The sequence below is a fragment of the Notolepis coatsorum genome (assembly GCF_963971535.1).
Source record: "Notolepis coatsorum genome assembly, chromosome: 10".
In the NCBI taxonomy this organism is placed as follows: domain Eukaryota; kingdom Metazoa; phylum Chordata; class Actinopteri; order Aulopiformes; family Paralepididae; genus Notolepis; species Notolepis coatsorum.
The window spans coordinates 35910182-35925095 of record NC_140174.1 but is presented as its reverse complement, the minus strand read 5'-3'; the positions used below and the strand labels follow the sequence as shown (position 1 = coordinate 35925095).

The 14914-nt window shown below is 39.7% G+C and overlaps 1 protein-coding gene across 4 annotated transcripts in view; it reads left to right on the top strand.

The window, feature by feature from the left end:
• The window catches only part of kcnma1a (potassium large conductance calcium-activated channel, subfamily M, alpha member 1a), a 214507-nt gene that overhangs the window by 92918 nt on the left and 106675 nt on the right, over window positions 1–14914 (top strand). For all 4 annotated transcript variants that reach the window (XM_084323923.1, XM_084323922.1, XM_084323924.1 and 1 more), the window contains exons 4-5: window positions 13983–14076; window positions 14685–14796. In XM_084323923.1, coding sequence (XP_084180049.1) covers window positions 13983–14076; window positions 14685–14796 — 206 coding nt within the window. The remainder of the gene's footprint in view (window positions 1–13982; window positions 14077–14684; window positions 14797–14914) is intronic.

Below are 14914 nucleotides of genomic sequence, written 5' to 3'. Positions count from 1 at the left end.
CATCACGCTGGTTTCAACCAGAAAAAATTTGCCGGAAGGTTTGGTTTCTTACATATCTCGATGTGATTTATCAAGAAATATCTACAGCAAGAATTCTGGGTCTCAACGAATCCAAAATGTCAATGTGGTTAGAAGTGGTGGAGAGAATAAAAGCTAGCTTATAATGGTAGTGTCTGGTTAGGAGTGAGGGATAATGGAGGTACTATCCAAGGAGGGGTCCGGGAGGGGGGGGGTTCGAGCTGGAGCATATGTGTGTAGGGTTTTAGAAAATAGGTATTAGGGGTATATCCTGTATAAGGCATTGGTATAATTGGTAATTTCGTTGGATATACTGTATACGGTAAAATATTATTATAGACTTTTTTGTTTGTTTTCTGTTTCTGTACTTGCATGTCATTTTAGCCACCTTGATTGTTAGTTTCATTATGCATTGTGTGTTGAGTACTGACTTTTAATAATTTTTGTTTTGCAATAAAAAAAAAAAAAAAAAAAAGTGCTCTATAAATAAAGTGGATTGGATTAATTAATTAAGTAGCCCCTTTCGTGACTGTGACGCAGCCAACAAGGTTTCACTCGGCTGCGCTGCCTGGGTGCAGTGGGGCTGCTCTCACAGCCAACGACATGACATTACATAATTATGTTGCAACCTTCGTCTATCAAGCAAACAATTATATTATATTTAATTTATCATTTATAATTTATAATTATATCAGACAATGCACCTACAAAAGCAGATGATTACAATTAAATTAGCCAACTTGGTAACACATTAGTCATAGCAGCATAGGTATAGCCTTATTAATGTTTTGTGTGGCGTCGCCGTCGTGTACAATGATACTTAAGTTTTTTAGGTGATTTGACAAAGTAGTTGTAGAGTTGTGATATGCCATTTTCTTCTGGCATATCTGGCACTCGGCTTTTTGGGCATTGTCTTTGCATATTTTAAAGTGTAACCACACGTCTGATGACTTCTTCGTCGACATGTCTGCTGCACATGTCCTTGTTGTTTTCAACACAGATAATCTCCACGTGCTTGTTGTAGAGAGGTGGAGTCGAGGCGCCGCTTACTTTCTTTTCATTGGAATGGAGGCGCAAGATTTTGGAGGCTTGTGCCATCGAACGAAGCTTCGAAGCTTCGAAGTATTTAAGACAGCCCTAATTGTTATGCATAAGTACTTATCGGTCACAGCAGGAGTCTTCAGTAACGTTGAATGGTGATCTATTTTGTGAATACTTTGTTCTCAGATGTAACAATATCTTTGTTGGCAGACGGCTCCTTCAGATGATCTCTGTTAGCTAGAGTAACATTACTGCTACCAAGCATAATTAGCAAGCATAGCGTAGCTCGACCTGTGTAACGTTACAGCTGGGAAAGACCATTTATCACTGCATCGTGCAACTTGGTTTAATCCAAAAGTTAGTTTGGAAACTTTAAATTTATTATGAAATGAGACATTCAGGGGATGTCTGGTCACGTATTTCATTCTCCCGTACTGCATGTCAGAGTATTGAGGGACGTAAACAAATGTTTCCACCGCGACCGGATGTCAAAGCTGTGGGAGACGGTTATTTATACACTAGATTCCTCAAGACCTTTTGTATTCCTATTGGTGAAAATATGTACATTATAATGAGCTATGACAGCTGTTTGGAAACAGTTTAAAAGCGTGTGATATATTTTTGAAAAGCGTTAAGACCATTTGCTAGCTGATTAAATCCAGACAATGTAGAGCACCCAATAACCCTGAGTGCTATGGGGCTTCTACAGATTTGAGCATTAACCCACCCCCACTCCTATCTGATCCCCTTTCAGGTAACAGTTCTGGTGTATTGTCAGTTTCTGATGACCAACAAATAATGCTTGCTTGCTTACTGATGAAAATAGTGTAGTCTCTGTAATGAATGGCTCAGACTCTCCGACAGAGAGGAAAGACCAAGGTTCCTGCTCCTGCACAATCAGCATCACTCATTAAGCTGAAGGAAGTGGAACACCCTTTCACACTTTAGCTATGTTTTGCATCAAAAGACTGCACTATCGTATTACTTCTGACGTTTTAACAGGATGTGCCATTAGAAAGTGGAATGAAAACATGACGGGATCAAATTATTATTATTATTATTATTATTATTATTATTATAAAAAAAATTTGTTATCAAGACAAAAGCACAGGGAGCAGTAACTATATTAAAATGTTTGATTGATTGATTGATTGATTGAAAACTTTATTAACAGATTGCAGAATGGGTACAGTACAGTACAGCTCAATACATACAATTGTTAAGGGGATGCAGACCAGAGAAAGACTTTCGTCTTGTTTACATCAGGGTCCCCCATTTTCAATTCATCATAACATATATGACACACACGACATACAGATAGACAGTACTGCTACATCTATACATTTATGACATACCAGATTTGCAAATACAGTACTGTTTGTGATACAAAAAGAGTCCAGAAAAGAGAGTATATACATTTGACGTAGAAACTGTACATTGGAGGAGGTTGGGTACGTGGGGTGGGGTTGGGTGGTTGGGGGGGGGGGGTTGGGTAAGGGGGACACACTGTACACTGTACATTGGAATATTGACAAAGCCATACTTGGTCATTTACTGTACATTGGAGGGGGTTGGGTTAGGACATTTGCAGGGGCCAGTTTCGAATTGCAGTCTCCCGTAGGTGTTCTTTGAGAGTGTTTTTGAAAGTGGGTAGTGATTCACATTCCTTTACAGCTTTGGGTAGGGCGTTCCACATTGATGTGGCATAATTGCGAAACGTGTTTACGGTAGTCCCTTGTTTGAGCCGAATCTGGGTTTAACATGATTTGTGGAGCTCCCTCTGGTGTTGTGATCGTGGTATTATTCACTGACCTTTGGGAAGTATTTTGACATGTACATGGGTACCTTGGTCGTGTAGTGTATCTTGTAGATCAAGCCCATTGCAAGTTGCTGTACTCTGTCGTCTACTCTAAGCCATCCTAGGTTGTCAAAGTGGGCAGGGGTGAGGTGGGTTCTAGGAGTCAGGTCAAGCAGTAGTCTGACCAGTTTGTTTTGAGATGTTTGTAATTTTGTTTTTAGTGCCTTTGAGGTGCTTTGGTACCATGAGGTGCAAGCATAGTCGTAGTACCCTTGAATGAGTGCTCCTGCCAGAGTCTTCAGGATATTCTTGTTTACCAGAGAGGAGATCCGGTACAAGAATCGAGTTTGTTGGTTGACTTTTTTTTATTACATTGGATGCCATTTTGTCACAGAAAAGATTAGCCTCTAGGATGGAACCCAGGTAGGTAATTTCATCTTTCCTTGTGACAATATTGTCACCCACTGTAACTGAGAAGCCGTCGGTCTTGCTGAGTTTGTTTGTATGTACAAAGCACAGGGAGCACTATAAACCTATCTTCAAACTTGCGTTTTCTGGCCTGTGGTCAGTCTGGAGCCAGACTGTGGCCATTTGTTATTTCTAGGGCTGTCAGTTTATCGCGTTAATTAGATTAATTAATAACACAGCAAATTATCGCGTTATGAAAATTAACTAAAAATGTATTAAAATGTTTTTTTTTTTATCTCATTCATTCCATAAGATTGTAGAATACACATTTACAGATTTTTTTTTTATATGGTCCATTTACATGTTCTTGGTATCTGATTCTAGGGACATCTATGGATCTCAGGGAATGTATTCCCAGTGTCAGAAATACTGTGTCTGTTACTACTGCTTGAGTAAATTGTAATAAACCAAATGAGAATATTTTTATCTTTGACTGTGAATAACACCATGCTAAAATTGACCAGACCTGAAAAATCTAAGCAAATGAATAAATGGAAGATGATTAAACAGACGGTTTTGTAGATACAGTACTGAATTCTGCCATCCGGACACATGCCATTTGAAATATTATTATAGAATATAGAATATCAGGCCTAAAATGGTTATGCAATTAAAATGCGATTAATTAGATTAATTAATTACAAATCCTGTAATTAATTAGATACATTTTTTTAATCGCCTGACAGCACTAGTTATTTCACAAGACAGCTTACAAGTGGAGGCTTGGCTGGCTCTGCCGTGGTTTGTGAGCATGGTCTCATTTCATTATCTGGTCAAGCCCAGGTAGAGTTACGCTCTCAGCAATACCATCTGTGGCGTCCTATCCTGCTCATAGTGTCCAATAACTTTTCACCTGCGGATGGATGACCTTCCACCCTGTTACCCTGTCTCACCTTCCCTGACCTTTTCTCACTTAAGAACAAGTTTTGTTTGATTAATTCACATATGGCAGATGAGTAATCATCTCACTGGCTTCTTTCCCCACTCATTTTCATCCCTCAAAGAACTTTGCCCTAGTTTGCACAGTCTTCTTTTCATGCCAGTCTTTTTCACAAAACTGTATTTTTACACTTCCCGTTGACCTGAGAGGCAGGAGACTTGTGTGTGTGGGGGGGGGGGGGGGGGGGGGGTGGATGGTTAGTTGCTCGCTTGAATGCTTGTTTGTGACAGCAGGCTGTAACAGATACAGCCCTTCCTGTAATTAGTCCACTGGGACTAATGTTGCATCCGTATATGATGGGGGCAGGCAGAGTTCTCTGTCTGCAAGAGACACCAGGAAGTGACAGACAAAAGTCAACATACCAGACACCCTCGGTTCGTTGATAAAGACTCTGACCTGTGCAGAGATGGATGGGTCTAGACACGTTGTATTTTTTATGTATAGCAATAATATAAAAAAAAAAAAGGTAAAAGAATACATCCACAGGGCTATTAAATATTGATTAATGAGTGTATCATTTTAAAAAAAATTGCGGGTCCAAGATTTATGTTGTTTACATGTTGCAGACATGTATCCCCTCCATACTTCCCATTTCCCCACATGGAATGTACCGGATTGGACATGCTGGTACTCTAGTGGCTGAATGTTATCTATAGCACCTTTAAAGGTCCCATGCTTTGCTATTCCTTGCAGTATTTGGGCAACTTTACACAATTCCTGTGAGTCTATGGAACACATCTGTAAAGTTTCTTTCAAAAAAATTCATTGTTTTATATTTTTAATCAAGTACTCAAAACCAAACATTTTCGACCACAGGATTTCATGCTGTTTGTGCTGGGTGACAGTCACCCACACAGTCTGCGACTGGCAGACAGAGAGAGACATAGAGAGATTACTCGGGATACTAATTCATTTTGCCGCGGGGGGGCATAATCCCACGGGACAATGCATTGGTAACTTGTTTCAAATGACAATATATACCTCTGTGACTATTATTGCATGGATCGGAATATGGGCGTGCGTGTGGGAGCATGTGCAAAGATATTTTGACAGTGATATGGAGTGCTCCCGACTGCGGGGAGAAGACCCAGCCCCGCGGCGCACACACATTTACACACACTCCTGCGCCGCGGTCCCTCTCTCTCTCTCTCTCTCCCTCTCTCTCTCTCTCCCTCTCTCTCTCTCTCTCTCCCTCTCTCGCTCGCTCGTTCTCTGCTGTCTGTTGCACCCTCTGTTTGAGGAAGTAATTTCACTGCTCTGTTGTTGAGCGAATTGTGGGCGGTGACTACAACCAGTATTATTCACGTCAGCAGAACAGTCAAATCAGAATGGCTTAGTTGAGTGAGGGAAGATCTCGTGAACTCGAGACTAGACTGATGAGTCAATATGATAATTAGAGACACAGACCACATTGATATAATCCCCCATTACTAGGAAACAATGCTAAACACTGGAAAAGGCCATTCATAATGCATGGGACCTTTAAAGTGATAGATACAAAAAATCTTTAAAATAAAGTGGTATGAAATACTTGCCAGTAGCACAATCAATGCATAGTCATTTGCTGACTTACTGAGTCCCATGGTCGAAGTTCTGACTGTTTTCAAGCGAGACGGGCTGCTTCAGACAGGCAGCACATGGGGTCCAGTAACAAACTGTCTGATAACAAAAAAAGTCACACCACAACTTGAAAACAAAAGTTTTAACCACCCACAAAAGAATATAATAGTCCTTGTGTATTTCCTATGCTTGATTCTTCTCTCAGATCGATGTGATATCTTGGAACTAGCTAGCTAGGCAGCCCCAGTGCATAGTAGTGCCGGTACACTGGCATTCTTCAAGAAACAAAATAGTTCATCACATCAGTCTGAGAGAAGCATTGGAAAGGACTGTGGTATTTTGTGGATGGTAAAAACCTGTGGATGGCTTTGTTTGCATGTTGTGGTGTGTGACTTAAAGCTGCAGTAGGCAACTTCGGATAAATTAGCAAGAGTGGGTTTACCTCCCCAGTAGAATTAGAGCAAGCTCTGCATCACCTTTCAAGCCCATGTAGCACAACACATGTTTTACACAAACTCCAGAGGCATCAGCAGCTTTAAGCTGAATTTTCCAAAATAAATTATACAAAATATTTCCCGCCTCTGATCGGCAGGCGGTTTTGCACACCATGTACCTTTTGACGAGGAGCACGATGGTGGTCTTGGTTTTGCACACCGTGTACCTTTTGACGAGGAGCACGATGGTAGTTTAGTTTAGTTTATTCTGATCCCCATTAGCCATTGCCACAGGCATAGGCTACTATTACTGGGGTCCACACAAATCAATACAATACAATAAAATCAATACAATACAATCAATACAATACAATAAAACAATACAATGCACCTCAATAACACATACAAATATTATATAATAAAATATCTAAGTTCACCAATCACACACTCATCTACTCAATCATGTTTCAACTTAAAGTACAACAATACATCTCAATACAACATATCTAAGTCCACCAATCCCATCTTCTCAATCACCCACTATGTTTACTTAACTGACAGTACCATTCTTTCTTATATGATTTTTAAGGTGTTTTTTTAAATGTCTGTTTTTCTTCAACCCTAGTTAATGCAGGTGGCAAGGAATTCCATGCAGTCATGGCTCTATACATCATAGTCCTTTTCATTGCATTTGTTCTTGGCATCTTTACAGTACATCTTTCCATTGACACATGCCTGGTGGAGTAACTGTGTCTGTTGATTGTGAATTGCATCTCGTCATATAGACAAGCAGTTTTTTTTTTTTTTTTTTTTATATATTTTTATTTCATTTTTTGGAAGAAAAGGCAGGATATATAATGCACATACAATGCACATACAATGCACATAAAAACATACATTTAAATTTTTTGCCAATTACTTGCATTGGCTTGCCCCTTGCCTCATTTAAAATAAAAAAAACTCCTACCCCCTAACCCCTGCACCAACCACCGTTGACAAAAAATAAATAAAATAATAATAATAATAGTAACCCCCCCCCCAACCCACCCCGTCATAGGCCTGAGAAGAAAATTAATTGAACAAAAATTTCAACAAAGACCGAAAAAACTAAAAAAAGAACTAAAAGGAATTATACAGACATAAGCAGGTTTTTTGTTCTTATATATATTTCTAAAAAACATTATGATATTTACATTTAGTCTTTGTTCTACCGATGACAGTTTTTCATGCATACTTACTATGTTTGACCATTTCCTACAATTCAGAGCAAGGCGCACTGCTTTGTTCTGTGTCATTTGTAGTTTTCCCAGTTTTTCTCTAACAGCACTTCCCCAGATCACCGGACAGTAATCCAGATGTGAAAGGATCAGAGCCTGGATAACATGGATCACTGACTCTGGTGTTAGGAATTCTGCACATCTTCTGATTAACGCCAGCCCTCTCCCCATTTTTTTTGTTATGTTATTTATATGCGTTGACCAGCTCAGATGCAGTGTTAATTTTGTCAACGAAAATGATGACTAAATATGGTCGTCAACGAAGCTTTCCCCCCTGACTAAATCTAGACTAAAACAAAAAAGACAAAATCGAGACTAAAACTGACTAAGACTAAAATGCTCAGACCTGTAGTTGACTAAAACTGACTAAGACTAAAATGAAAAATAGATGAAGGTGACTAAATATGATGAAAACGAAAAAGGAGCATTTGACACATGACTAAGACTAAAACTATTCGTTTGATTATGTCTTATGGTGTATATATGTTGAGCAGTTCTATGCTCTATATGTATATATATATTCTTTTTGTACAACCAGGGGTCATGTCTGCTTCAAATGGGCTGTGGAAACGTTCGGTTCACTTTACTGTTTTAGTTATTTTAAGACTGGATAGGGTCTTTAACTGTTTACATCTTTAACTCATTACGTTATGGGGGAGTGGGGAGAGGGGCGTCTACATGAATCTATGATCCCAATAGAAATTAATGTGAATTTGACTGACTGTAGTGGTACATAGAATTGCATTACAAGAGAATAAAATGCCTTTTTTTCATTAACGAAAACTAGACAAAAATTTCATCCGTTTTCTGCGACTAAATCTAGACTAAAACAAAAAAGACAAAATCGAGACTAAAACTGACTAAGACTAAAATGCTCAGACCTGTAGTTGACTAAAACTGACTAAAAGAAAAATAAATGAAGGTGACTAAATATGATGACAACGAAAAAGGAGCATTTGACACATGACTAAGACTAAAACTAAAAGCTGCCAAAATTAACACTGCTCAGATGACTGTCCAATGTTATACCTAGTAGCTTTGCTTCTTCTACCTGTTCAATTTCACTTCCCCCCATCATTATTTTTAATTTTGGATGAGCAATTAGCATATGGTGAGAACCCATTAAAATACACTTTGTTTTTGCTATGTTTAAAACCATTATATTCGCTCTAATCCACTCTTCTACTTTTTGTAGCTCTTTATTTAGTGCCACACCCAGATCTTCCACAGAGGAGGACGCCATGTATAGGGTAGTATCGTCCGCATATATAGCCACCTTCGCTTGCTCTAAAATTAACGGCAAATCGTTTGTATAAATGGTGAATAACAGAGGTCCAAGGCAGCTTCCCTGCGGAATTCCATACTTAACTTTTTTCGCTTCAGATAGGCTACCGTTAAAAAATACTCTCTGGTTTCTACTGTATAAGTAGCTAGTTATCCATGAAACTGACGATGAAGCAAAGCCATAGGCTTTAAGTTTCTCCAGTAGTAGGTCATGATCCATGACATCAAATGCTGAACTGAAGTCTAACATCACTGATCCTGCTAATTTCTTTCTATCAATATCCATTAGACAATCATCTACTAGCTGTGTCAACGCTGTCGCTGTTGAGTAACCATCCCTATAGGCATGCTGAAAATCAGTATTCAATGAATTGTCATTGAAGTAACTCTGAACTTGTGTAAACACTATTTTCTCCATTATCTTCGCTAACACTGGCAAAATGCTCACAGGGCGACTGTTTGCACATGACAGGTTGACTTTTACATTTTTCTGTAAAGGAATGATTTTAGCCTCCTTCCAGACTTTTGGACATATACCATATTTGATGCTTTGATTTATAATATGCGTGACTGTACCTGCTACATGCTTTGCTGAAACCTTCAGTAGTCTACAGTACCATCCATGTTATCCAGGCCTGCTGGTTTTTCCTTTTTTATATCCGACAGCATTGGTCTTGGTTTTCCCGATGCGAGACCGGGAACACCACTTGGCAGGCCAACAAAACAATCTGATTGGTTATTGATGCAAGGCGCTGCTGTTTTTGGCCAATCAGATGCTTTTGATCCCCATTGCAAAATTATCTAATCATGATTCACAATACACACTGTACAGCCCAGGTGCACCATGCTAGGATCTGGGTAGTACAGCTACCGTGAGCCAGTGGAGAGAGACGGAGAGAGCCACCATGGCTCCATAATAGGCTGAATCTCTTTCTGACCAGGCCCCGCAGGAACTCAATTATTTAACAGAACAGATCTGGCCACAGTAAGACCATTACTCTGACCTGTCACCCTCTACCACGACAGGGCCTGGGCGGGCTGATGCATCGTTAGATAGAATGGGGCTGGAACTAATCAACATGTCTCCTCTATTCTTAGAGGTGCCAGTTCCTTTGAATAGTGACCATGGAGTATGCCATCTATAATGTTGGCCACTCTTGTCGGATTTTCGACCTTAATCCTGTCATTCTCTTGTGAGGAGGACATGTGATAATTGGATATAAAACTTACCAATGTGTTCTGTGCTTTTATATAGTTCTATGGTTCTGTGCAGGCCCGTTTCTTGCCATATGCGGGCTATAGACCACTGCACTTCCGCGGTACATTGAGCTCATGGAGGAGAGAGCGGGGGAAGAGAATGAATGAATGTGGATGAGAGCCTTGACATTAAGTGGTTGTAGCTACGGCTGTGGGGGTGCAGGAGACATGATCCAATTATACTTTTATACGCCTGAGTCTCCTGAACACGGAGAGACCAATTCCAAGTTGATCGGCACTTTCTCTGCCAAGCTATAGTCCCTTTTCCGCACCTACTCCCGAACTACGCATGCGCAGATTGATGAACCTAGACTCCGTGGGCAATCTGCGCATGCGTACTTCGGGAGTAGGTGCGGAAAAGGGACTATAGCTCGGCAGAGAAAGTGCCGATCGACTTGAAATTGGTCTCTCCGTGTTCAGGAGTCTCAGGCGTATAAAAGTATATTGGATCCCGGAAGTGTTGCGGTGGTCTATGCAGTTGCAAAGGGCCCCCGAAGCCACCAGGGGGGCCCCTAAAATGCCATAAAAAATATATTTTATTCACTCAATACACTGTATACTGTATATATATATCCTGTAGGGATGTAACAAATAATCAGCTTAAAAAAATTTAACTGATAGGCTAACTGCTTATGACCGCAAGTGGGCGTTTATTTATATATAAAAAAAAAAATTCATAAGTAGCTTACTGACAAAAATGTAGTTGCATTTTCAAACATTATTTAACTTTAACTTTATCTTAAATAGTTCCATTTAAATTTCAATATTGTAAGTCATACATTTAAGTAAAATGCAGTATCCGTCTCATTTATGTGCATTTTGGAGATGTTATAATGCAGATTTGGTTAATCCTGTAAGTTTTCAGGAGTTTCTTGATGTAGGGGAGCAACAGTGTTTCCTATTTATTATCATTTTCTCTCATTACTGGGGTCAACTTGAGATGTTTGATTTGAATTTGTGAGAAAAAAAGATACACGTTTTGTTCACGTATCTAGCCTCTTTTCCTCTTAAAGTGCACCAGATTGATGCATTTAAATGTTAAATGCATGCCCACCTTAAAGGGTTTGGAATCCCCCCACCATCGTTTCAGAAAATAGGGGCCCCCAAACAACATTTCGCATAGGGCCCCCAAAAAGCTTGAAACGGACCTGGTTCTGTGTCTTGAGAGCTTGGGTTCCTTGAAGATATTGCATAATCTACTTGGTTACCCTGATTGGCCCATTAGTCAGTTGTCAGTAGTTGTAAAGGATATCAGCTAGCTAGTCCACAAACAAGTAATGGAACTAGTTTGCTAGAATTGGTTCCACAGCAACTGTGACAATGTATTTATCACCTGCGGGCACAGGTTAACCACTGTTAATATCCTATAGCAACCGATTACACTGGTCCCATGAATTTGTTTTAATTTGAAATTTTCATGTGTTACGATGTTAACTTCTCCTTTCAATGAACAGAAGGCCACGACCTGATGCTAGCTGGAGAGGCTGCACTAAAACAGTTATAACTTATCAAATGATACAGCTGGGGGTGAAAAGACGAGACTCATTATGACATTAACATTCCACTTTTTCTGACTCAATTAACATTATTGTACTGGTTCTTTAAGTGCAATGTCTGATTATCCCACAACCTGACCTCTTTACAACAGAACGATAGGATTCTGGTTAAAAATGGTCAATAAAAAAAAAGTCAGATTTCTCACAAAATTATTCATGAAACATTTGAGAATGTTAGTTGAAAATAACGGTTTGTTTAATTTTCAAACTATTATCACATGACCCAATATGTCCAACATGTTGAACATCAATTGGATTATCTACCATGTCATTTTCCATACCCAAGCGGATATTTTTTTTTTTTTTTTTTTTTTTTTTTTTTTCCCCTCCATTTTCCTCCGATTTTCTCCATCCCAATGTTAGTCGTATGCCAATTCCCAGTCCCTTCCTGGTCGCTGCGCACTTACCCCCACAGTCAGATCATCTGGGAGAGTGGAGGCTACCACGTGCTTCCTCGACACACGTCCAGCCAATCACCGCTTCTTTTCACCTGGCAGCGCGGATTCTCATCGAGAGGGCGTAGCGTGTGGGAGGACCACACTATCCCCCTCGAGTCCTATCCGCGCTTAGCAGGCGCCCCGACCCGAACTGTAGGAGTCGCTGTTTACAACGACCCGGACCCACCCCGCCAGCTTCTCCCACCCTCCAATACAGCCAATTGTATTAGTGCAGACGGCCAGCCAAGCTGGTGACAACCCCGGAGCCAAGCGGATATTGTTAATGAAAACAAATCCTTCTGAATGTTACATAATATATTTCCCCAATATCTAATACATATAATCTATAATTCCTATTTACTCTATAGACTGCTTCATGCTGTATACGGATGACAGACTGGTGCATTGTTTAGTATTCCTCAACTGAGCTCCAATCCCATTGTCCTTGTCATCCTCCTGTCCCTGTCATGTCCCTGTCATCAGCTGCATGAAACAGGAAATCATCTGGATTGCACTGCTTGTAGATCACATCTGCCAGAAATAATCCCTGAGGTATTTTAGTCTCTGCTCATCAGGACTTCTATTTGAAGAGAGTATTTCAAGAAGACAGGTAGTTAAATCCGAGCTGTATTATTATTAACCAGTGTTTTATCATACAGGGAGACGCTGGCTGTCATTGCCGGGGGGGGGGGGGGGGGGGGGGGGGGGCACGGTACTGAAGGCTCATTGATGTGTAGGAAACCATGTCACAAACAAAGACACAGTTATTATTATGAGGGTGACCTGCTTGCTGCTAACATAATCTGTAGAAATACCCTGACCCTGCACACCCTGGGATAACGATCTGCATGATTCACAAATAACAGACTAGGAGCTCCAGTGTAAAGTCAATCGACTAATACCTCCATCAATGTAACAGTCATGGTCAAGAAGAACATTTATTTTATTTTATTTGTAATAATCACAGTTAAGTTGGTTGAATAACTGATTTGTAGTTTTTCTTTTTCTTTCTTTCAGCTTCACGTTAACACATAGCATATGTTGAAAAAATGGTTAAGTCATGTCTAATGTGTGAAATCTAGGATTGTGTCTCATTCCACTGTAGCACTGTGGTGAGTTTTTGGATATACAGTATATGTACAGTAATCCTGTATATTTCATCATGCACTGTGTATTCCCAAGTTGTTAGTACGATCACATTCAACAACCAACTCATAACATTTACATGGTTATTAATTGTTTCTGTTTATTTGATTGATTGTTTATATGATTCTGATTATTTTATTGTTTATATTTCTCGGTGCCAAATACAGTGCAAGCTTTTCAGGGTGAGACATTGCTACATTGCGTTTGCATGGATCACACAGGGGGCATAAACCCTGCACGCACTTAAACCTTAAACTACTGCTATGGCTCTGCATTTTCACCAGATTTAACCCTTTGTGTTGCTGTCACTGAATGTTATTCACAAGGTAGAAAAGGCGGTTCTGCAGCATCATTAGATGACAAACGTTTCCATGACGATATTGCATATTCAGCGATAGCTTCTATTCCGTAAATTGAAAAGAGTGAGACGAGGACAGTTTGAGAGGACAGTTTATGCAGTTATTTAAGGGTTAATCTGGGATACCTACAAGTTGTTGCTTGTATGACAACAAATACATATTCCTTTCTCAACAGACAACCCATTGGAAAAGGAAACATCAACTTTTGCACAAATAATTTTAATAAGAATACATTTGAGTATTTATGTTACTCTTCACTTTGGAAATCTTAAGAAGCATTTTTCAGGAAAAGAAGAACGCATCCTCTTTTTCCTTTCATGAAATTACATTGATATTTAGGCATTTTTACCAAATGTTTAACATGCCATCGTGTAATTTCTCTCTCTCTCTCTCTCTCTCTTCCACAGCCCCATCGAGTCCTGTCACAACTTCTACAAAGACTTCACGTTGCAGACTGACATGGCGTTCAACGTGTTCTTCCTGTTGTACTTCGGCCTACGTGTACGTAAATGTTACTAAAGGGAAGATTAGATTAAAACCATTATACCATTATACAGCACAAGTACAGTACAACAGAAATAAGTTTAACATCAAACCAGAGTGCAAATGTAACAGTATAAGTACAATAGCAATATAGAACTTGATTAATTAAACTGATTAAACTGGAATATATATATATATAAATTAGTACTACTGAGTAATAATGCTAATCAGATACAGTGTTGTAGTATTATTATGTAGAGTGATACAGGTATAAATACCCTATGGTAGTAAGTCATACTGACCAGCGGTATAAGTAGTAAGAGTAGGTAAGGAATATGCACAGATCTAGATATAGTATCTACAGGTATGTAAAAAGGATTATATGCAGATATATACAGACAGATGTGGATAAATATATATATACAGTAAATATAAACATATACAAATATACAGTATATACAGCGTTATTGTACATGCTATCATACAGAGCTATAGCAACAGAAAATGACTGTACTGTAGAGTCCTGTGTCATCGGCGTAGAGGATTGTGAATCTTCTAGTTGGTAGAAGCCAAGGAGACTCATTGGTAGGAGCTAGGAACTAAGGCCTTTTCTCTTTATTCCACAGTTCATTGCTGCCAACGACAAGCTGTGGTTCTGGTTAGAGGTCAACTCCGTGGTGGACTTCTTCACGGTTCCTCCGGTGTTCGTGTCGGTCTACCTGAACAGGAGCTGGCTGGGTGAGGATGTGTGGCATGTTCACACCACACTGTGGTGCTCTGAGAGTGCCTGTTGCTGTTGCTGTTTTCTCCAAAGCGATAGCCATGGTCTACAGTGCCACCCGGTGGATTGCAACGG